Source organism: Dromaius novaehollandiae, chromosome 13 (genome assembly GCF_036370855.1).
Source record: "Dromaius novaehollandiae isolate bDroNov1 chromosome 13, bDroNov1.hap1, whole genome shotgun sequence".
Lineage (NCBI taxonomy): Eukaryota > Metazoa > Chordata > Aves > Casuariiformes > Dromaiidae > Dromaius > Dromaius novaehollandiae.
Window position 1 is genome coordinate 6,849,807 of NC_088110.1, and position 24,342 is coordinate 6,874,148.

Sequence of the window (24,342 nt, forward strand, 5' to 3'; positions counted from 1 at the left end):
GACAATGGTTGTAGGTATGGGTGTTCTGTAAGATCACCTGGAACCCCTCGTGTGTGTGGGGAGTGGGGGGATGTCACACTAGCTTTTGGACACAGAAATCTTTCTTCAGCCTTATATAACTTTTCTAACAATGACAGTTTTTCTAAAATATATTACCTCTACCTACCAAACTTGTCTTGGCACAGCAAGAAAAACATCAAAACTATTATTCTTGTATTACATACTTAAATACTGATGTCAGAAGCTTGAACTTCACATCCTCTAACTCTAACAGCATAACATTTACATAACATTAATTGGAGTTTTTCTGTTTAAATTCCTATGTATTCTGAGGAAAAAAATATATATATTCTTGATTGTAACATATGGCTTCTGTATGTACTGAATTAATATTCCAATGCACTTTCATGAAGTCAAAGCACATCCTTACTGTATGTAACATGACAACATTTTCAAAAGATGCATCTATATTTTTACCACTCCAAACAGAATAGACTCAGAAAAGCCCTGCCTAATCAGAAGGAACAGGCTAAGGAATTTCTCCTTCATACAATCAGAATCATCAGCAAATAGAATGGAAATAAATATATATATACATACATACACGTGCAGGTGTACATATACTTTTATATACAAGAAAATTTTCCTCTGAGGTTTACAAAAGCTAGTCTTTCTATGTTACTCTAAGCTTAAAAAGCAGGTGGAGAACAAGAGCTAGAGAGCTGACTGGCTAAAAGTCATTTATCTCCACTTATCCAAAATCTGATCTACTGATACAAGGGATCTATGAAAAGCAAAAATAACCATGTGTTATTGAAGCACAAGTTATTTTTTCCTCTTATAAGCAAAAGGTGAATCAAAAGACTGGCATAAATGGACAAATCCTGTATGAAAACAGGAGGAGTCCCAAAGTTACTTATTTACCGTCTTCCCCTACTAATAATGACAACTAGGGAAATCAAAACATAAAACAGAATTTTACAGCCTGATATGTTTCCCTGTAGAAATCCTCAAATCCTGCTCTACAGGGGCAGTCCAGACTTCTTTCATCCTCAAGTACACAATTCTAATACCAGGAATTAGCAGGAAACAAACACACATGTGGACACATGCACATATGTGTGCACACACACACACACACACACACACACACACACACATCCCTGATCTGCTTCCTCAGAAAAAACAAATACCACTAAAACAACAGTTGATTCTGAAAGAAGAGTCAGAATTCTTTTTCAGGCTTCTAAAATCTACATTTATGAAATGAAAAATGAGACAAACATAAGAAACTTCCAAAATCACTAAGTTAAGAAGAGAAACAGCACATGGGACATGGCCTTACTCTATTTCCTCTACAGGGTGCTATTCTTTCTATTCGAGCAGAGCTTTATGTCTTATTTGCCAGAGCGGTAAATCTAGTTTAGCTGTGTTTAATGTAACGTCTGCATCTCAAGTATACTTTCTCGCTACTGGGCAAAGACACCAAAATTAAAGTTTATCCACCTACTTCATATCATTAGCAGAATACAACCCTTTTATTAAAAAGTTAAACAGTAGACATCCCAACTTCTTTCTGTTAAAAGGGATATCTTTCTCTTGGTTTAAAAAAATATGATTTTGAGGGTAAATCATTTTATTCATATATTAGATATCATAGTAGTTTCAATTACCTAGCTTAGAACAGACCTTTTCTTTCCGCATTTTTTAAATCCACCAGATGATCTTAAAACTGTATTAACCACCAAAAAACATGTGCTAGATCTACAGATCTCATTCCAATAAGATTTAAACAGTGCAAAGTAGTATTCATCTCTCCATACTATCAACTGTAGTGTGCATGAAGTGGATAATATTAACAACACTAATGTTTCTGTAGGCTATTCATAAAATAAATGGTGGACAAAGTAATTCCATCTATTACTTAGGGAGCTCAATAACAGTTGTAAATGAGAAAATTGCAACAGACATACTGAGTAATAATCAGAACTAAAACAACAACTGTAACAATATATCCATTGTGTAAAATGTTCTGATTATAGAAACACAGGCTAACCTGTAGTTTTTCATCACGGATAAACATTGGTAATGAGCCAAAATTTAGATTTTATTTTATCCACTTAGTTCATGATTAAAACATACTTGAAAAAACTACTTGATTTATTAATTTAATGAGAAATAGATGAAATGAAAAAAGCTGTTTAGTATGATACAGAAGTAGGTGCAGCATGGCATCAGGTCACTATACCTGCCTCAGTACTACACTTAGCAAAATGTACTATATTTTTCCATGGTATGTAGCTGCAAATGATACAGTTTTGCTGACATAATGTCATGGAGCTATACTGGCTGTCAGAGAAGTTCTCTAAGGCTTCTTGTTAACACTTACAGACACCATGTGATTGCAGGATAGAGGCTGCAACAGTGATGCTCATGTCAGAACATACATTGAGCTAAATTTTCTAATTTGAGAGCTTTAGTGGTCTTAATTAAGAATCTTTTAATTTCTTCAAATAGCTTAACATTTTATTAGTGTATATGTAATAAGACCTAGAAATTATCTGTAGAAGCACAGAAAATTACATGGCATACTATACACACACAACTGAGTAACACGATAGCATTACCCAAGAAGTCTGGCATGTTTCTAAAAGTGATCACAATAAAAGCCCTAATATTTGGAATATAAGGCACTAAGTCATCCAATAGAAAATTTCTGCAGTCAAAACACCAGGCAAGTTGTTCTGTAAACAGTGCTAATTTATTAAACAGGAAAATACTAAATGTTGATTACATGAGCAAGCACAGAGATTTTTATACAAAGGCTCTGTAGGGAAATGCCATCCATCTTGCGCTAACTTGCCAGCTAGAGACTAGAGAGGTTGAGGTGTGGTCCAGCTTCAGGATACTGACCAGATGGGGCAGACGCTGCAATTGGCATGGAGCTCAGGAAGAAAGACCTACAGGGAGTTAGGAAGAGGCAAACATATCTGACAGCAAGACAAGAGTTCTCTCCCAGACATCATCTGTAGGGATCTTTCATTCCCCTTTGCTTATTGTGTCACTGCATATGCACAGTATGACTGAATATATTATGCATGGGCAATAATCATGCCACACGTGCAGCAAGTCTGGTACTGTCAAGAAGTCACTGAACTTTTACTGTGCATGCAAAGCTCTGCAATTTTGCACATGCAGATGAAATTTGGAATTCCCAAATTACATTACAAAGGAGAGAAGATTAGGCACAGGGTCACAAGTTTACAGAAGCCTCCATATGCAAAGGAGATTTTCTAAAAATAAGTGATGAGGGCCTAAACAATCTGACACGGTGGTACAGACTTTTTTATCCAGGTGCTTCTCCAAGGTACTTAGAATAACTGAGCCCTGGCAAGTGCTTACCCATGAGAAGGCAGCATACTCTCCCAAACCATTTGGATGTTATTTTTTATTGTAGCTATGTTAACATTACATGCTTTAGAAAACCCTTCCATTTCATTTTTTCAAAGTGTTAGTCAATTGCTCTTGCTCACTACTTTTCCTATAACAAGAATTAACAGCCACCCAATCAAAACAATGTTTGTTGTCTTTAAAAAAAATTTGCTAAACTTCCATTGCAAGCAGCCTAACCCACTCATCTGAATCTAAAGAACCACATTATCACAACTCTCTCTCCCTCTAAAAAATACCTCCTGTATCACCTAAGGAGAGGGGAATAAAAAGGAGAGGAGCAAAAGTTGTTCTGCTTAGGCTCCTGGAGATTTCCTCTCTGGCACAGCAGTCACAACCTACTCTCCACAGTCACGTTAATATAGGAGTTGCAAAGTGAAATGTCCGTACAGTAAATAGCTCCTTAAGATTTTACTCTAACCTTTTAGACAGCAATACACGCACATACATTTATTTATACACATTTTACCTAACAGGCACTGATTACATTCCAGTCAAATAAGTGCTAGGATATTACACTGGAATCCACTAGGTGTTTGACTTTTTAATTCATGTTTTATCGATTCTCCGTCACTCAATTTTGTGCCACTTTTCTGCTTATTTATTCTTCCTCAAAAAATAAATACCACACTGCCTTAATATTTTACCTTCTTCTCTATTCGCCGAGTTCTTATTTTGCCCCTCATCACTCATTGTCCATCTCCACTACTGACTTTATTCTTATTTATTACTCTTAAGAACTGAATTATCTCCAGTTTTTGACTTAAATTCCATGGAATAAACGTATTCCAAATTAAAAAAAAAAACACACTGATTATCAACAAAGATAATTATCATAAACAAATAGGCTTGTCAACACAAATTTCTAAACATTCTTTAAATGACAGTCATGTAAAATGAGGGCCATTCAGATAAGAGCCAATGTACCACTGAATCCTATATAAATTTATAAATTGAAAGAGAAAGGTTTTATAAAGAAAAAGCTTTTCTTTGCATCTAGCTACTACCTTTCTAGAAAATCATTAGAAACATTCCTACAACACTTGATTCTAATTCTTAAGACTTTCATTGTTCTCTCCCTTTTAATTCATGCATCATCTGATAACAGTACAGAAACACAGAAGAACTAAATTGATATTTCTACTGATATTCCTACACTTTAAAAAGTTCAAAATAAGCTTGATTTAACTCATCAGCTCTTGTCATGCTCAACATTCTTTCCATTGGTAGGAAAGTCAGTTTTACAGCAACCGAAATGATGACACTGCATCAACTTCCAAGGAAGTTATGGACTTTTGGGGCAAAATTACCTGTGTATAAGAAAGTATTATTTCATCAAGTTGCAAAGAATTATGTCTGCTTATGGTCATTCTAATTGTGTGTCTACAGTTATCTCCTCTTTTCCATGCTTTTTTAACATTTCCTAAATAATTCTGGGAAATGGAAATGAACTTGTTTAGGCTTCAAAAGCCTAATATAATGCCTGAATTTTCAGAATTGCACAAGGTCCACTTCATTGTGGACTCCACTAATTTAAGTAAGAATTGGCTTTCTAGTTTCAGCTCACTCTACTGCAGTTCAGCCTAATACCAACAGATTTCTACCTTTTTAATGGATGCTTAGAACTTTAGAACATAGTTTAATGAGTTTCACTTGCAAACTACAGAAACCAGACGGAGATGTATGCTTTCCATACTTGTACTGAATGGCTTTCATGCCTTTTAAAGAATTTTTTTCTTTTTTTCTTATGGATACCATAACTTCGCTCTCTAAAATGTGCACATTTTGGCCTTTTAAGCCTTCCACAGACTTCAGCGTAACAAGAAAAATTATGAGTTTAGTCCACTTAAGCATAAAACATGCAAGTCAATTTCACATCCAGTGGAGTTTGACTGATGTAATAATAAAACTTTCATTTTGAGCAGTAGTCAGCAAGCACCAAATTTGCCCACTGAAGAGGCTAGATTTTATATTAATCATTTATTTTTGAGGTTTCGAAGTATGCACTATAAAGTTAGCTTTGTACATTTCCATTATTTTAACAAACTACTGATCTATTCTCTCAGATGCTCAGGCTTCTTTTTATTGATAAGTAACAAATGATGGAAAGATTGCATAGACTTGCCACGTTAAAAAAAAAATGGCATCTTCTGTGCAGTATCTTTTAGTCATGTAACAGGAGCTGTCTAGAGTTGCAAGACTTTAGCTTATGATCCAAGAGAGAGTGATCCAGGCACAGGGGCCCATAAAGCTTCTAGGAATGCAGTGGTAACAGCCACTGCTCTTATCTTCTAATAGGATGCCATAAACAACCCTATCTTATGGACCTGTTTCCTCATCTCATTTCAAGAGTTTCTGAGTGTCCAAAACAAAGACAAAAGCTACTATACAAGGAACTCACAAGAAGGAATTTCTGCACTTCATCACCACCCTTGCAAAGCACAAAGCACTCCTGAATCATATTCCATTTTTAAATGTTAACAAAAAGCATAACAGTACCTTTCCTTTATTCTTGAGTCTGGTTTATGATGAGCATGAAGACCACCTTACATTTAAATTTACCAGAATGCCACAAATATACTACTTATAGCTTTAAGTACATTTAGTATTTTGAGATGTTCCAGGTCAACAATTTCAATCAACTCTAAGTTATTTATATATTTCACCTTTCAAAGTAATAGTAAATGACTACCCAAAGTTACTGCTAACTTAATTGTTACAAAACCATAAATGCTATAGAATGCTACCAAAAAAAAAGCACGCCTTGAACTAGACACCATTTATTTTCACCATATAATGAATAGTAAGTTACTTAATTAAAATAAGTGCATGATTAAATCGTGTATGCTGCATAGTATACAGCTATATCAGAACTTCAGATCATGACTCAAGAGATGTTGGCTTTTTGTGTGTAAAAAGGCCAAAGGCAAATAAAAAGCAGGGTTAAATGCGAAACTTGAACCTTGGAGTGTCTGAAGTCATCAGAAAGAACCTCTTGATACATATCATGTGTCCTGTGATACCAAGGGCTCAGACAATAAAAAAATTCCCGCATTTCTTCACAGCGTTGTTTAGTAGTATAAACCAGGTCCTTCTTTCTACCCTTGAGTATATTTTATCAATAGCTAGAAATGTCAAATAATTCTATGGTAAACAGAAATATCCTGGCCTTTTTTATTTTTATACATGCCAATACTAAAGAAGGCGACAATACAATCTGCCTCAGGCAACTCTATCACCATCCACAGTAGACAGGTCATTTTCCTTTTATCAAAGAGGAGAGTAGGTCATCACATTTTAGTACATGTTGACACTACTGCTAGTAAAAAGAGATAAGAATTCAGTGCCCTTAAGGTGCCTTAACCTCTATTTTACCTAATACAGATATTTCACAGCTATTGCATTAAAGCCAGAAGAGAGACAGATTTGTACCCTGAAAGAATGCACTACAAAGGTCTCAACCTTTGTGACAAGCTGATATTTGTACTGCAGAGAGTGTAGGTGACAACAAAGCACTTCCCTTAAGGTATCTATCTCTCGTTTATTTGGGGTAATAGGATTTATTTCTCCCCTTTAACACTATAGAGGATCATAGAAGTTTCACCTCTCAAGTATCCATACACAATTTTTGAACATTTTTGGAAGTTGGAATAAAAACACAAGTACACCTGCTGCAATTCTGAAAACGACTTCAGAATTTTCTTTCCTTGATGAAAACACTTTGCTTTAAGTCAGAATTACTCTTAACTCGGAACACAATACAAAATAGTGACACTTATCTGCAACTGCCCTTATTCACTGACTTTTCACTTTCAAACATTTGACTCTAATATCTAAAGAAAGTTAGAAAATTTTTTTTTGGCACTGTTCCTTATATACTCTAAGATAGTGATGGCAAAGGACACCATTTTCTATTTGTTAATACCTAACCATCCATGTACAGGAACTTTTTTTTTTCCTCCACTTTTTGTGTTAACAAACTGGTTTCATTTAGTTATGAAATAGAAACATCTACAGGGCAAAGGCAAGAACACCAACACAAATTGCTTAGTTATTACAATCACTGGATTTTCACTGTTCACAAAAAAGGCTTTAATTTAGAAAAATGTACTGTATGAACACACTTACCTGCATAACGCTGCTCAGTTTCTGAACAAAAGTGTTAAATTTTACTTCAAAATGGGCAAAAGAAGAGCCTCTGGTTATAGGAAGAGCAGGTACTCCACACTTTTTGTGAAACATAAGATTTGTGCTTATAAATTCTAAATATTTTTTTCCAAGAACATGGCTATGAGCAGTATAATTAACTCCCACTAGAAACTAAAGTTCAATTCATATAGTGGAAAAAAGTGCAGCTTCTTTCTTAAACAGAAAATAACATTCCTTTCTTTTAGAAAAAAGCCTGGTTGATTTTTATGTTCATTTTCGTAACATCTTTTAAACTATGCAGGCCAAAAAAGAGCAGTTGTGTGTTCAGAGACCAAATCAAACATAACTGCTCATTATTTATTATGTACATATTTGCATGTAAACATTTGCATATTTGCATGTATATACTTTCAAAATTCAGTCCTTCGCCAAAATATACTGTATATACACATCACTCAGGAAGAAGAAAACATCAATCACAATTTGGCAGCAGCAATTAATAGTCACAAGAAGAAAATGTTTAAGAGAAAGTGATTTCAATGTATAACAGCAGACCTGCTGTTCGCTTGTCAAACTAATTTTGTATGTTTTCAGTATCTGCATATATATATATATATACACACACACACACACACACACACATATATACATGCAAACACACATCTGAATACTTGCATTTTATACTGCATTGCATACAAAGCACACATTAACACATTATCAAAGACTAAAATGAAAGAGTTGGACTGACTGTTCTCAAACAGCAACAATTTAAGATTAGGAGGAAGACTACCAAAGACTTCTGAAAGATCTCTACACCACAGGGTTTTTTTCTTCCTATTGATAATGACCTTTGCAGGAGATCTCTGTTCAAATGCATAGCTCTAAAAATTGAAAGTTGGTTCTGAAAATACACAGATAATAAAAGTGTTCTCTTCATAATTAATTTGCTATTACTAACCAGTCATCATATTTTCTATGATTTTATTGTTTTACTGAAATAGCACAAAAGTTTTTTGAAATATGAAAAAACTTTCATAATTAGCAAGATAATACTAATTTTATGCTTTGGATAAGAAAAAAAAAAGTTGTCCATTATGAACAAGAGCTAGTGAATCTCAATTTTTTAAAGCTGACATATTTTGTGATATTATTTTCATATACTTTTTAAATCTAAAGGAACTGGATTTTTGAGAGAAAACGGACACTTAAAATTCAGTAAGCTTCATTTACAGGTGGTTTTTGTATAAATAAATAGCAAACATTATGCTAAAGCAGGATACGACTCTTTCAAGCATGAAGCGATTCTATGCATTTGTTATTATATGATAGCTTGAATACGTGATCCGCTTATGCACCAAGCTTATGTTCCTGCTTAAGCCAATGGTACAATTCCCATTCATTTACTTGAGGGTGAGGTTCAGCCCTGAATGTCTGATGCATTATTAGAAGATATAAGTATGCCTACCCATTAAAGATTTTTAATACCAAATATTTATTACTTGATTTTCAGCCTTACTAATTTTTCAGATTGAATTCTGATGCACTTTTATGCACAGTATTCTGTATATGAGAGAAAAATGACCATTTTACATTGCCTTAGGTTTCCTACTATATTACGATAAATTCTATCTTCTCTTGGACTCTTCCGGGGGGGGGGGAGGAGGGGGAAGGAGGAGAATGTACCTGAAATAAGCAACATTTTAGCCATTTTAAGTTCTCACAACTGCTTTACAAATCACACAGCCTGACCTCCATCTATAATATTACATTACAGCAAGATCCAAAATTACATTCCAGTTTGACAGCTAACCTCAGGCACCGCTGGTCTAGTATCTTGCTGCTTATACTGCTGGCTGAAAAGCTGATGGGATACGCAAGACAAGCTGAGAGTTTAACTGGCAGAGCTGTTCAAATCTAAATTGTGCTATTTGAAACTTAGACCACAGGAGACAACAGTTCACTTTTTACCCTGGCAGCAGATTCAACCTCTTGGCCCTGTGAAAGTCATATGAATACATTTAGCACACTCGCAAAAAATATCTCCCTATATTATGATCAAAGATGTATTCAACACACATTTTTTATGCACATTTGATCACCCTGTTGGCAGCCTTGGAAGTTAAGTAATATGGACTGCTGCACATAGGTTTCAAACCTTGATGGAGCTACTTTTGACAGTCAAATAATGACAAGCACGTTGCAGGCCGATGCCCGTCATTCATGAACATCTTGGCCTGCTCCAACCGTTGCGCAGCGACTAAGTGGACGGTCAAAGGTTAAGTTCTAAGAAGACAGCAATGAAGGGCAACTGTCATGCACCACTGAATACTGTGAGGCAGCAAGGAGTGGTTGTCTTCTGAAGAACATGCAAAATGTTCTCATTCTGTCCAGGCAGACACATATCTGAAGGTCCTAAATGAGACCACTGCCAATTCATGAAGAGCCAAACTGACAGCATGCCATTCAAACTGTCAGTCTCAAATTTGACTTTTTTTTATTTCAAATCACAAATGCATGCAAAATATAACGTTAAACAGAGTTCCCAGCAGTTGTTTTAAGCAAGCCAGAACTGGCAGAGTAGGAAGGGTGAGGGGAAAGAAACCCAAACTTCTTCTCTTCAATATTAAACAGAAGTTCAAATATTTCACAATTCAGTTTTCTTGTAACCACATGCATTTATTTCCAAATTACATCTGCAATACTCCTTTTTCTAAATACTAAGATTTCCCCCAGTATTAAAAGGCAGACCCTAACATCTTATAATTAGGGCTAATAAAATCACTTGGAATTCTGATTTTTTTATTTGTATATTAATAATGCAATAGAAGCATACATTAAAGCATACAAATAAATACTTTGCATCAGTCTCCAAATATCCTAACCATTTCTATAATAAATGGTCCAATAACAATATTTTCTATTCGTTTAAAAGCACTGTTTTGTGAAGAGTTATGGTTTGAACAGCATGATTAACAATGAAATTACATTATTTTGCATAATACATATACATCTTATTTTTAACCCATTGCCAAAAAGATGTATATTTTTTTCTTACACATTTAAATTATGTGATCGCATTCACGTTTGCCTCTATTAACATATAAAAGACTTGAGGAAAAATAGAGATACTTTTTTTTTTATTAGATAAACAGTGATGCCTCTCATCTTTCATATGAATGAATACTTGACACTAAATTTAATCAGGCTGACAAAGGATCATATGGGTTAGCTCTTTATGCCCTTTTCATGAACAGTCCATCTCTCCTGCACTTACAGGGCCAAATATTGCCCTTTAACAAAACAGATCAACATGCAAAGTGCTTGTTTCTCTTTGCTGGGTCACTGATATCATCCTGTTTGTGACATTACTGCTTTGTACCAATTTCTGTCATGATACTGACACATTAAAGCCCTTACTCACAAACCGTGTGCTGTGCAAACTAAAGAGAAAGTGAATCGTCATTATTTATGAGGAATACATTTGGATTGTGAAGCATAAAACCACTTGTCTGTCACGTACACAGACACACAGAGCACAAATGCTTGAAGGCAGGGACTGTCTTCATATCTTCTATTGCACAAGTCATATGTCAACACTTTTTAAATTATAGATAACAACAAGCCTACTTTTCTGATGACGATGAATTCAGGAAGCCACAAGCATAAAATCATAATTTAACATGTATTTTGGACAAAAGGACAAATTTCAAGGCTTTTTTTTAAAATAGGCAAAGAGGGCCCTATCTATAGAAAAAAAAAAAGAATTTTTGGAAAACCCATCAGTAACTTCTATATGTTGAGAGGGTGGGAGAAAGGAAAAAGCATACTGTTAGAGGACTTGCTTGGTTACAGCTACCATAGGTCCATTTTCTGCCCCACAGTTGCTTCCTCTCTTCCTATCTTATAATACAGCCCAGATGAAGTTCACAGAATTTCTGTATTTGTCTGAAATCAAGACATTAAATCCTGGATGTCCTGATTTCATTCATCATTGGTAAAAAGTGTAATGTTACTGCACACATACTTCACTTTCTGACTCTTTCATCAAGAGCTGCATGTGGGACACTTAGACACCCGTACTGTCCACACACTTGCTATTTCAGGTAGTCCAGTGCTTTCCAAAAGACACTTGTTGCATGCACACTGTTCAGTCACAAGGAATATGTGCAGTATATTTGATGCCTATGATATGCTATCAATTTACTTGTGGTAACAGGAAAGTTAGTTTCTTTGTGCTTTGATTTCCATTTTGTAGAATAGAGAAAACAACACTTCCCTACCACAGAGGAAAGGGGAGGGCAACAGAGGTGTTTTGGGAAGACAAACTTATGAAATAATATGAGATAAGATACACTAAGGAGCACACGTGAATACATTGTGTAATGCAAATATTTCAGTAACATAAGATATTTTAACACAGTTTAGGGAAGACTGACTGATATCTAGACTTCATTGTAACAGTGGAAGATAGAATTAGAGGTACTCGACTAAGAGCCCCATTATTTACTGTTAACAAGTACTACAATTTGCAAAAGTCAAGTATTTGAGTTCTTTAAGTACTAGTTCCAGGAGTCCTGGAATTACATGAAAGTCTAAACTCTTTTTTGAAATAATCATGGAGAAAAAGCTCATGTAAAGAAACACAAAAATATGAATCCTAAAAATGCAAAGAAACGCAGAAGACAAGAATAAAGGCAAAAACTTTTCCTTAAAAAGGAAAAAGAATAAAACAAAACACTTTAACATTAGGAGATGGCAATACTGGCCAGAGGAAAGACAAAACAAAAACAAAAAACAGCTGACCAAACCACGTGTTAGATCTCTTGCTACAATATTGATTGGCTAATGTTACCTAAGTAATGTCCAATATAGCACACAGATCTACAGCGTACAACAGAAAGTAGCTTTGTCCCCAAATCTACAGAATTTCCCCATGACAAATCTAAGAAAAATTGGTTTAAGAGAAAGGGACCAAGGGTTATGGGTTTTTACTAATAGAAGTAAAATTAAAATACTTTTAGAAGTAACATATAATGCTAGAACATCAAAACATCTGTAGTACTTAACCTACTTTTATCTCTTTTTTCCACATGTAAACACTTTCCATTGAGCAAACACTGATAGCGTCCCCATGATTATTTCACAGGGCTACTTTTGAGACACTAGTATTGGAAATAGTGACATAAGTTCAAGAAACAAAAGACCGCATATTTAAAGCCTTCCTGCGCTGACAACGCACAGGCTTAATAAAACGTTCAGGTCTAGGAGAAGTCTGTTCTAACTAATATTTTCCAGGTCCTTTTTCTCCTGAAAAGTTGAACTACCATCATCTTCATTAAGTTTGGAAAGAAACAAAACAACAAATATCACTAATGAAGTATACTTTTTACATTCCACATAGCAGATTGAAGAAAATAGAGCAGTGAACAGCAATAAAAGGTAACTGCCTACTGAACTAGTCAGAGTTTAAAAAAAAAAAAAAATTGTTTCTCTTTCCTGCTGTCGAAGATGTATAGAGTTGATTCAACCCTTCTCATTCTAAAGGACTGAAAAGTGAACAGCTAGAAAAGGGGGAGTAGAAGTGTCTTTTGATCTTACCTGCTATCAGGTCAGTAAAGACACCCTCCCTCCAACTATTTATGTTGATGGACACTTGATCCGTTATATTTGGCAAGTGTTCCTAAAATCTGAAATAATGAACACAATAAGTAGTACCACTTGGCTCCTACCTGAATAGAAGATAGAACTGGATATTTTAAATTTCATAACAACTGAAATACAACAAAAAGATTTTTCCCCACACTTAAGAAAAACTCCGGACTTACAAAAAGAGTTTCAGACTGATCATAGCTTTGATATAATTTCCAGTGTTTTTATGTTACGTATTAAAACATGTCACTTACGAAGTCTCAGACTACACAACTGAAATACTAGATTCTAAATCCATCTTATTGAAAACACTTTTCTGCAATTTTCCTTCCTAAATGCCTTGTGAAAGTGTTATTTTTCTGACAAATGAACATTTTCTTTAAAAAAACGTACTGGGAAATTTCTAACTAAATTCTGATTCTAAATGATTTTCTTAACCCAGAAAGACGGTCATGTCGCTGTTGTTTATATTAGTCACTGTTGTTTGTGACAAAGACCAAAAATAACTTTCTGCTACAGAGCTTCTTTGGATTAAACGTTTTATTATGTTTTCAGTCTGTGATTAGGTACACACACATGCACCACAGAGCACTGTTCAATATTTTACCATCTACAGTTGTTTGCCAGCACATGATTTAGATACCAGACAGTGAGGTATTTCCTTTGAGCTCAAGAGCATCACTACTGCTTTTCATTAACCACTCCAATGACATCACTTGCATTGCTTTGTAGGAGTGTATCAGGAGAGAATGCTGCCAACATACAAATTAAGTTGTTTCCAAATGTAAAAACTGCTCTTTAATTAATCTGCATAAACATTTGAACACAATCTTCAGTCAGTCCTTTCGATATACAAATGCACATTTCAAGAGGCCTACCACTTTGAGACAAGTCAGATTTTTAAAAGCTCCCTGCTGGACTTGAGTGTACATTCAACACCAATAGGATTGGGTTTTTACGTTCTTTAAATACTTCTAAAAATCCCACCTATCCATTCACAGTTAAAAAATGAACAATCTATAAATGTATATTATGACACAAATTTTACCAGTTACATTGATAGAAGTAAACACAACGTGTATCATTCTACAGAGCAGTAATAGCTCTGTAGTAGCAGGCAATGTTTTAAAATCCCATAGCTACTTAAACTTACTGTTCACTTTCAGGAAATGAAAATCTTATCTTTACTTCCATTTTTTTTTTCCTCAAAAAAAGTACAGTGTACCATTCGCGACATTCCATTAGCAAAATCCAGTTGCCATTAGCAAGACCCAGACATTTTTGCATTCAAAACACAGCACCTTAGAAATAGGCGATTTTGCTCTTAGTAAAGTCTTGCCACTGTAAACTGGAGACTCTGTGGTGGGTTACGGGCAGAAGTTTCAGTAATTTTAGTATCTGAAAAATATGCAAATCAGACCCTGAATTTAATATTATGGGATGTTTGATTTCAACACAATTTTAAACTTCAGAACAGAACCCACCACATACTTTAATTAGGTACCTTTTCAAGCATTCAGTGCATGAAGTACAAGTTGCCTGGGGGTTATGAAATAATACTAAAAACTTTATAATCATTCATTGATTTAGGTTTGAGCATAGTATATCATTTGAATCCAATGGGAACATAAAGAGCTATTTGTGAGGTCAACCACAGTACAGACAGAGGCTGACATGATATCGATGGCAAGGTGGAAAGAAATTGCCAAATACAGCAGATCAATACCTCGTTTCACTGTTACAGCCTTCTGCAGACATAAAATATATATCTTTACAGCTACGAAAATAATAATAATGAAAGTGGGAGATAAATGCTTCCCTCAAGGTAAACTGTTTGATTAGCTAAGGGCAAAGGTGACAACAGCAGTTACACTAAAGTAACTTTACAGTCTTAAATAAAAGTGGTGGGATGAGCAGCAGATAAAAGGGCAAAATGAAACAGAACAAATTATAGGAGATAAAGATGCAATTCTTTTTAGAAAATGGTATGGCATGTGTACTAAAGCAAAAATAAAATAAAATAAATAAAAAAAGGTTTAGTCTAAAGTGGAACAGTTTCTTCCCCTAATAAGACTCCTGTAACTTCAAAAAGAAATGTTTTGAAATTACAGTACTATCATTCTCTGTCCAGAAGGATTCAAGGATCCATGTAATCTGCACCATATTCTAAATGGTAATAAATATTCATAACAATGTTTTGCACTTCACTAGTGAACCTAATAGAATGCAATACACTATAATGCTTTTCAGTCTCAACTGAAGAGAATAGAGTCATTTGATATTTTGGATGCTCTAGATCATTAAGGGTTAATTAAATAATTTAGAATATGGATGAATTATTAAAAACATGAGAGCCCAATCCTGCTTCAGCTGAAGCCAGAGAGAGTTTGATAACCAATTCCACTGGGAACAGAAGCACGCTTTACGCATTCACTATTTACCCTGTCCTGCTTTACTAAACTGGTCAGATGAAACTGAATCCTGTGCACTGTGCAAAAGGAAAGTATAATAATTATTTATTAAATGTTTTCCAAATCTATAAATAGAAGTGACAATAGGCCCATGTACTGCATCTCCAGCAAGGACACATTTCAAGAATCCTGATCTCCTTCTGGAATTGCTAAGCTTCAGAATCAAAAAAATAAGAGGGCCTTGGTAAGCTGCACCTAAGACTACCTAGCTTTCTGAAATTGAATTACACACTAATAACTTCCAAAATTAATTTATTAATTTTCACCCAAATTAAATGATGATTTCTCTTCAGAAAGATGTTCACTCAAAAGTGGGGGGGGGGGGGGAAGGGGCGCGAAGGCATCAATCCACATGAAGTTCTCTTTTCTAGAGAAAGGAGGAAAGACTTCCCCAATGTGTTTTCTCTGGAATTTTTTGGTAAATTTAATTTTTCTGAATGTCACAAGCTATAAAATATTTGAAGATAGATGTAAACAACAATCATTATGTTTTTAGAGATCACCCATGTATTGCATATACATCCAAAATATCACCTCTATAAAGAAGCAGGAGGCACATAATGCCCTTTAGGACTCTATTCCCTTTTAATTATATCCGTAAACATTAACATCGGAGATGTAAAACACACTTGTATAAGCAATAGCACTTCTGGAGAACTCAAATATATGATCGCTTTCTTTGACTCAGTGTCATTGTTTAAGAACATACTGCCACCATATGTTTAACCACAGCGTAGTTGGAAACTCACTAAGATGACAGAGAACTACTTTTATGCTCAACTTTTACATTTGGCAGGTTAGTTTTCAGCTGGATAAGTGAACTCCTTCAAATCACCACACCATCACACAAGAAACTTTCACTGAAACATCTCTACTCTGTTCTCTTGAAAATTAAAGTATAAGGGACAGTTCAATAGTGAAATTAGAATTAAACAAGTAACATACAGTCAGTTCACACTCTTCATGAGAAGGATAAAAATTTTAGCGTTCTGAAACAGACAAGAAATCAAAATCATCACAGTTACTAAAAGGAGTCTCATCTTTGAGGCATTATGTCTGCCCTTCCCCAAAAATCACCCATGAAGGTACCACAGACCTTGAGAAATCTAGAGAAGTGTTTTCCTTTTGTCAGAAGATTGTTCCTCCATTGCATTACCATTCATACTTCTCCTAATGGGGACCTAAGGAGAGGTTCTGGAGAGCTCAAGAATGGCACTGATTTACATTTAATATGACCAACTACCCAAGTGTTTCTAGGCAAGTAACAGGAAATTTCTTCCACATTTTTATACACACTGTTAAAGGTTGGGCTTGTTTCTCCCCACATTCAAAAAGCACAATTATTATTCAGAATGGAGAGTCTCTCTCTTATGGAACCCCCAAACTTTTCTTTGGATGGGATTTTAAACATCCAATAAGGCCCATCTGGCTTATTTTTATTTGCCAGCCATCAGAGCTCACCAGCTATACACAGTTGCAAATAAAGTTTTAAATCTTTTGGGGATATACCCAAAAGGTACCCCAGTACTTTCTAGGAAATGCGAATTCTTTCAAAATGATGCAAGTTGGATCAGTTAAAATAAGAAAAAATAGAAAGGAGAGGGGCAATTGGGAAATAAACACACTGTTGGTCTTACCAAGTAAAAAATCCATTTGATACTACAATGAAAAAAATTTCCAAAGATGCATGGAATACTATCAGTTTCTTAAAATAAAGAAACAAACAAAAACACACCCCACATCACAGTTCTGCATCTTGTCCCACTTCCAGAACAATTATCATGAACTCCCACAAGCTGGCAAGATACTACATGATACCAATAGCTGTGACATGGTAGGAGCCCAAATTAAGAAGTCTAACAAAAGGTCAGGGTTAATGGAACAATTTCATACAGCCAAGCTCTATGAAGTATTTTTGCACCTGTACCAACTATTATACTTGTGGCATACAACTAAGCCAAAATCAAAACTCCAGTTAGTTACAGGCTATACAAATAACAGACATGAGCTTACCATCTTAACACATAAGACTATCAAAGCACAGAAGAGGCAGAAGAAAAAAGAAAAAGAAAAAAAAAGCCCAACACTGCAAATTTGGATATGGCAGACCTAAAAATGAGATCTACTTCAATCTGCTCCCAGTCCATTGTTTCATTTGGTGGAGCATTTGGATCAAAGTAAACTGAAGACCCTTAGACCCTTGGCATTTTACTTCTTTTGCATTACTCTCATGCACAATAGCCTTACAGACCACAATCACCAAGACATGAATTAGAGTTTTGAGAAAAGATCCATGCCCCTCACATCCTTAGCTCTGAGATCATAAAAGCTTCTAATATGTGAAGCATAGATCTGTTCTTATTTACAGCAAAAACAAGAGACTGAATGTAAAACAACATGTTTAATAAATCTGGAAAGCCTAAAGTACCAATATAATTCAGATCGGCAAGACAGACATTCACTTCTTAATTAAGTGGGTGATGTTCTATTTAAAACAAAAAGACAACCCTGGGCCATAGCTAAGATTAAGCACTCACTCTTGCAGAGGAAGCTCTAACTATTATCAATATAAAGGCTCTAAATCACAAAAAATAAACCATCTAATAGTCTGTATTCAATAGTAAGTAGAAAGTCAGGACACAGACTGATTTGAATTAACACGTTTTCAGTTATAACAAGTAATTTTACAGAGGATTAGTATCTTGATGGTCTGATCAATACTAGGCACTGCTGCTATTACAGATGAAGAGAAAATTACCCCTCCAGTAATAGTGTGTATGTCTTGGTTCTCCTTCATTTGCTGAGTCCATTACTGTAATGGTTCCAGCATTAGCAGCTGAGGCAATTTAAGCAGCAGGGATGTGATGAATTTAAAAGCAAGGAACATTTGCCACTCATTCTTTCTTGCATTTTATTCTGCATATGCAAGGCTTCCACCTGACCATTTCCAATATACAAATCACATGTTATGTGACTAGCAACAATATTTCTTAATTATTGTCTCATTAATAGTGTTAAGGGCCAATAATGTGATTACCACAAAAATCACTACTGGCATATTGGCTGCTGATTCTGCTAAAACCTGCACACCATTTACCTAAGCAGAAATACAACATGACAACAAGCTTATTTAACTGCATCTCAGCTGTTACATTAATTTTCTTAAATACAACTTCTAAAAGAATCTATTTAATCTTTCAATTAGAAAAGTTAGTATTTTTCATCTTAAGAGAAAAGGCAGAACAATAACAGAAAACAATAAATTAATATAATAATTTAATAACTGAACAAACTATAACAAGACAATGTTAAAGCTGATCCATGTAATTGCATGGCATGGGTGACTCTTTCACCATTCATCCTAAAATCATTCCCCTGCTCTTAAGTGTTCTGAGAATACTTGTCTATTTTTCCCTATGTGTACTAATATGTTGAAGCAACCCATTTTAAATTATTTAATTAATTTTAACTATATAGTATTTTCCAGGCAGCAAAGGCAAGGATAATGCAGGAAATACTTTTTACCAGTTAAAAGCCAGAAATTCACAATCTCAACCAGACCACTGTGTATTTCCTTTTCCTCCCTGTAAACAAAATATATACAGAGCCTTCTGTTGTTTAAAGCTTTATATTTCCTTGACACTTTGTCTAACATGTCTCCCAAATGTGAAATTGCACATGAATACCTTTATGAAACCCCTTGTGAATATACAGATATGTGCATATTGATTTATTATTAGTATAGCAATAACTTTATTGGAATGGGGTCCCAGCTGTGCTGGGAGCTGTACAAATATAACAGTAATGTCTGTGGAATAAATTCAGTGTTGTTGGTTCTCGTTTCACTGTAATGGAAATTAGCATAAATAGCTACAAAAGGTAATTGTGAACTGGGCTTAATGGTATGTTCCAAAAAGACATCAATATAATCTTTTTTCAAGTGAAAGAAAATAATATTCCAGACTAGCTGAGCATCTTGTCCTCACACGGCAATGACGTAAGGTCTTAACGTGCAAACAGTAGCAAGAGGAAGCACATAGATGGAATTAATGGAACTTAGAAATTTGATTTGCATTGAAAGTTACTTTAAAAATTTTTGACAAAATGAATCAAGCCTTGAGAACAGCTTCATTACACATGAACTTTTATAACCACACTGTGAATACTAATCAGGATAATAAACATTCTAAAAGCAAAACAGATTTTTCCCAAGTTTAAGAAGAGAAAACATCCTAAGTGAACTTATCAAATACAATGTTTATGCTTCCTTTTATTTTATGGGGAACTTTTTCTTCACCCTGCAAAAATAAAAAGTTTATTGTGAACTGACCAAAACTCTGGCCAACAGTATAAACAAGAAAAATAACTACAAGGTGGACTTATTAAATTTGAATTCTAAGTTATATATAAATTTATAAAAATATACACACATACCCCCTACTCACAGGGGTGTACTGTTTAGTTAAAACATCTCTCCTGCTAATTAACAACATCTAGTCTAATAACTCTGTTTTTATGTTAAGTAAGATCATGCACAAAAGTAGTATTTGCTGTGGGGAAGACAGAAGCCACCAAGCATGCAACATCTCTAAAGAGGTCTTTAAAAACTTGGAATAATAATGTTCTGCTATCCACTTAAAACTCTTGGTAATATTCCCCAGGACACTAGCATCCCCAAAATGGCATTTAAGACAGCTGAATGATTATTTTATGGATATGGTTTGCTACCTTTTTTCAGATCCTCCTTCTCTTCTTGGGCTTGGAACACCACCTACTAGCACAAACTGCTGGATGCTCAATTGTACTCAAACCAGTTTAGCAATGCGCAATGTGAAAGTTGCTGCATGATAGCACTGCACTCTAGAGGAATTCTCCCAAGCATCCATGGAACAGAATATTCTCTTATAACGGCATGAAACAAAACTTGTTACATACATGGTGATTTCACTGAGAAAGAAAGAGAAAGCAAGTATGCTACAACAGACCAACATTCAACTTTCACCAAGATCTAACTGTAGATTTCTCTTGTCAAACCACTGTTTTGCATGCACACAGAATTACTCGGGCATTTACAGTTGGGACAACTGATGAAAAAAATCTCAACAGCTGTGTTTAGATCTATTACCCTCAGAGAGATGTTAGTACAGCAACACTTGTAGAAACTGCACCATAACATAGGTCAGGAACTGACCCAGCTGTGACCATTTGGATTTTAAAGTAAAATAAAGGGTCTCCATATTTTACATGGCTAGTTGTTGTCATACCTAACTTGCAGAACTAGCTGTGAATGGAGACCTTTTCATATATAAGAAATACACTGTTTAATTACAAGGCAAAAGCAAATCACGAGGCTTCTGATAGATAATACTTAACTGTAAACAAATCGAGCAAAACACAATTAATTAAACTTTTATTCAGGATTTCATTTTCCAGAATAGAGACATTGCCAGGAGATTTATAATCCAAACCAGCTTCTCTATCCAACCACTTCCCTCTTATTTGTAGGCCCCATAAATCCTACTCTGCAGAAGAGGTTAGGTTAACCGCACTAATATTTGGTTTATTATGAAAAATTCTGCCTAGGACCTAAGTGGAAGTCTTGGCAGAGCTACTACAATAAATATGCACTTCCTTTGCCCTGAGCATTTCTTCAGTGAGCACCATACATAAATAATGCTTAAACTCAGGGACTGAAGGGTGAACAGGGTTTTTTGCCAGGAATCGGAAGATTAAATTTGTAATTATTTGTATAAAATATAATAAATGTGTGTAACCATAGTATGACGATGCTGCTCTGAAAAGAAAGCAGACATTTCTTCTTGTATAGCCCCCTCTTCTTCCTCTTGCTGACTTCTCTTGCAATGTCCTTTAAGATACTCTACTGGCTGCTTTTGTTTCACTTTCAGTTTACTCAAAACTTATACAAATAATATCCAACTTCTACAAATAATATCCAACTTCTAAGACATCCTATAACTATTCACTCCTTTAAGTTTTCTGTAAGGACCTCTTCTTCATTTTCATCCTTCTCTACACGTGCATCTATGACATCTAGATAGGTCTACGGCAGTCGTGTTCCACACCAGCTTCCTTGTGTTTTTGTTAGTGTTTTTCCGACACATCTTCAAGTGCCTTGCCCCTCGACAATTTTCGCCAGTGTTGTTCAAACTTTCACACTTACTCCCTCATACTGGACCCTTGAATGGCTGTCTTCTCCATGACAATTATTCTAAAGCACATGATTCCCAAATATGGTTAGATATATTGCAAGACATAAGCTAAATCCAGCTCTTGGATGGATTTCATGAATGTACAAACTAATCAAAAGCAAGCTTTTTTCCCCCGCAATGTAGTTACATTGGATTGGATGGGACAGCTTACATCTGTGTGTGTTTTCACATGAATAGAAAGAGCAGAACACAAATGAAACACAGAAGTTACTGTCCTTCATGAAGGAGGGACAGCAGAAAGATAAACCAGGAAGTGACCAGGTTGGCCTTAAACAGCTGTTTAAAAATATTTTTCTATTCAAATATTTGCATGAAAACTGTTAAGTCAGACCATTTCCCTATCCCTGTAGTAAAATAATTTGAAATGTTAAATAGTAAATTAATAGCAACACCAAAAACTGCATTCTATATGCAAAAGAGACAGTGAACCAGATCATCACCTTATAAAACTTTTTCCTAAATTTATAGGGGAATTACTCTTCCCTTCATCAGTATCACTGAAGTGAGCATTATGCTTCCAAACAAGTAACTTACTAATGCCCTACACCAGTATTTTGTAAACAAAATCAGCAGAGGTATAACAATCATCAAACTAGCCTCAGAGTAGAGTAGTAGCAATCAAGTACTGTACACTGTGGTGGAAACAAGCCCTCTAAAAGGTACCTGAAACAGCAAAACATTCAGCAACACTAACTTTGCTTACATACAGTCTAATTACATCTTCAAAATAAGCACATAACAGCATTGCATATGAGCATGTTATCAAGAAAAAACAAGGATGTTGTAAAAGACTTAAAATAAGGTTAAAATAGCGTTAAAACGAATGCAATTAATCTATTTAGGTTAGGCTTAGTGCAGAGTAAGAGAACTTTGAACTTCAAAGTAAAAGTGTACTTAGGAAACTTACCATCTCTTACTGAGAATGCATGTACAACAACAAACAAGCATCTATCTTTACCATTTTCTCATTTAACACTCTAGAATTCCCTGTTAAGCTAAAATGTCCACACCCAGAGACTGTAAAACGCTGTGTTTATTATTAACGACCGCTGAGACCGTATCAAACCTCCTAAAATTTCCCCCCTCCCCGAACTCCCAAGCTAACGGTAGCGACAAAGCTAAGCAAAACCCGGCAGCGAAGAGTTCGCTTTCGGTCGCAGCCCGGCGCTTCGAAGCAGCCCTCGTGACACCGGCTTCTCCGCCCCGTGCTCGGGCCTCACAATCCCTCGAGGCACCGCGGGCTGTTTCAGCAACGCGGCGCTTAACCAGAGCGATTTCAAAATCACCGGAGGCGGCGGAAGGGCCGCAAGGCAGCGTCGTGCCCTGCCCACACCGGCCTACGGAGGGGCGGCGGCTGCAGCGGGTCAGGGCCAGGGGCGGCCGTTGCCGGCGCGCGCGCGCCGGGGCGACCGTTGCTCGAGCAACGGTCGCCCCGGCCCGCGCGCGCCGGCAACGGCCGCCCCGGCCCTTGGGACGGCAGATAGCTCGGTGCCTTGCGCTGCTTCTGTTTAACAATAAACTTCACGGCAGCCTCGGAGAGTCCCCCGCCACCACACATACTCATAGGGCTCCCCCTCCGGCACCGCCGGAGCCCGGGCGCCCCGCCGGCTCCCGCGTCGCCAGAGCCCCGGCGCGCCGCGGGCGCAGGGCTCGCCCTGGGAACCCTCCTCAGAGCTGACGGGGAGCGGGGAGGCAAGAGAAGGTACCTTCATTTCTTTCTCCCGCTCCCCTGCTCTCCGCTTCATGGCGCCGCCTCAGCCGCCTGGAGCGGCACGCGGCGGGGACCGTCCTCCCTCAGCCGCTCCGAGCGGCTCCCGCCGGCGCTACGCTGACACCCAGCTTCCGGGACAACTACAACTCCCAGCGCGCACCGCGCCACGGAAGCGGGAAGTAAGCGGCGAGGGCGCCTTGCAGTCCTGGGCCGCGTGTTGCGGCGGCGCTGTCTCCCCTCTCGGAACTGCAACTCCCAGCAGGCAGCGGGGGCCCCGCTTCCCCGGAAGTGGAAGCGTTTGGGTAGCCACAGAAACAGTTGCTAACGGTGAAGCTGAGAGGCGGCGTAGGGCTGGCGGGGAGCTGTGAGTACGGGGGAGGCTGCTCCCCCTCCGAGGCACGGGCCGGGGGACGGAGGGGCGCTGGAGCCGCGCAGGGCGATGTGGTGGCGTGTCCTGAGGCGGCGGCATCGCCCGGCGCGGGAGGCAAAGCGGCTGTGGAGGGGCCGCCGCGCCGCCCCGCGCGGTTTTGGGGCTCGTGGGGCTCCCTCGCTCGCAGCCTGGCGCCCGGGGCGAGGCCTGGAGAGGCTGCTGCGAAGGGGAAGGAAAAAAATAAAAACAAGGTGTTTGCTCGCCCTGAAAGCAGCCCTGTAGCCCTCCGCGGTTCTGGCCTCTGCCCCGGTG

The 24,342-nt window shown here is 37.0% G+C and overlaps 2 protein-coding genes across 13 annotated transcripts in view; one reads left to right on the plus strand and one right to left on the minus strand.

Moving 5' to 3' along the window:
* The window catches only part of FTO (FTO alpha-ketoglutarate dependent dioxygenase), a 340,085-nt gene extending 316,273 nt beyond the window's left edge, over positions 1-23,812 (minus strand). For all 7 annotated transcript variants that reach the window (XM_064519526.1, XM_026102229.2, XM_026102226.2 and 4 more), the window contains exon 1: positions 23,656-23,812. In XM_064519526.1, the coding sequence (XP_064375596.1) occupies positions 23,656-23,694 (39 nt within the window). In that variant the 5' untranslated portion in view covers positions 23,695-23,812. The remainder of the gene's footprint in view (positions 1-23,655) is intronic.
* Positions 23,813-23,926: 114 nt separating this feature from the next.
* RPGRIP1L (RPGRIP1 like) overlaps positions 23,927-24,342 on the plus strand; it is an 81,617-nt gene continuing 81,201 nt past the window's right edge. For all 6 annotated transcript variants that reach the window (XM_026102206.2, XM_026102205.2, XM_026102207.2 and 3 more), the window contains exon 1: positions 23,927-24,024. The gene's annotated coding sequence lies outside the window, so the exon portion shown is untranslated. The remainder of the gene's footprint in view (positions 24,025-24,342) is intronic.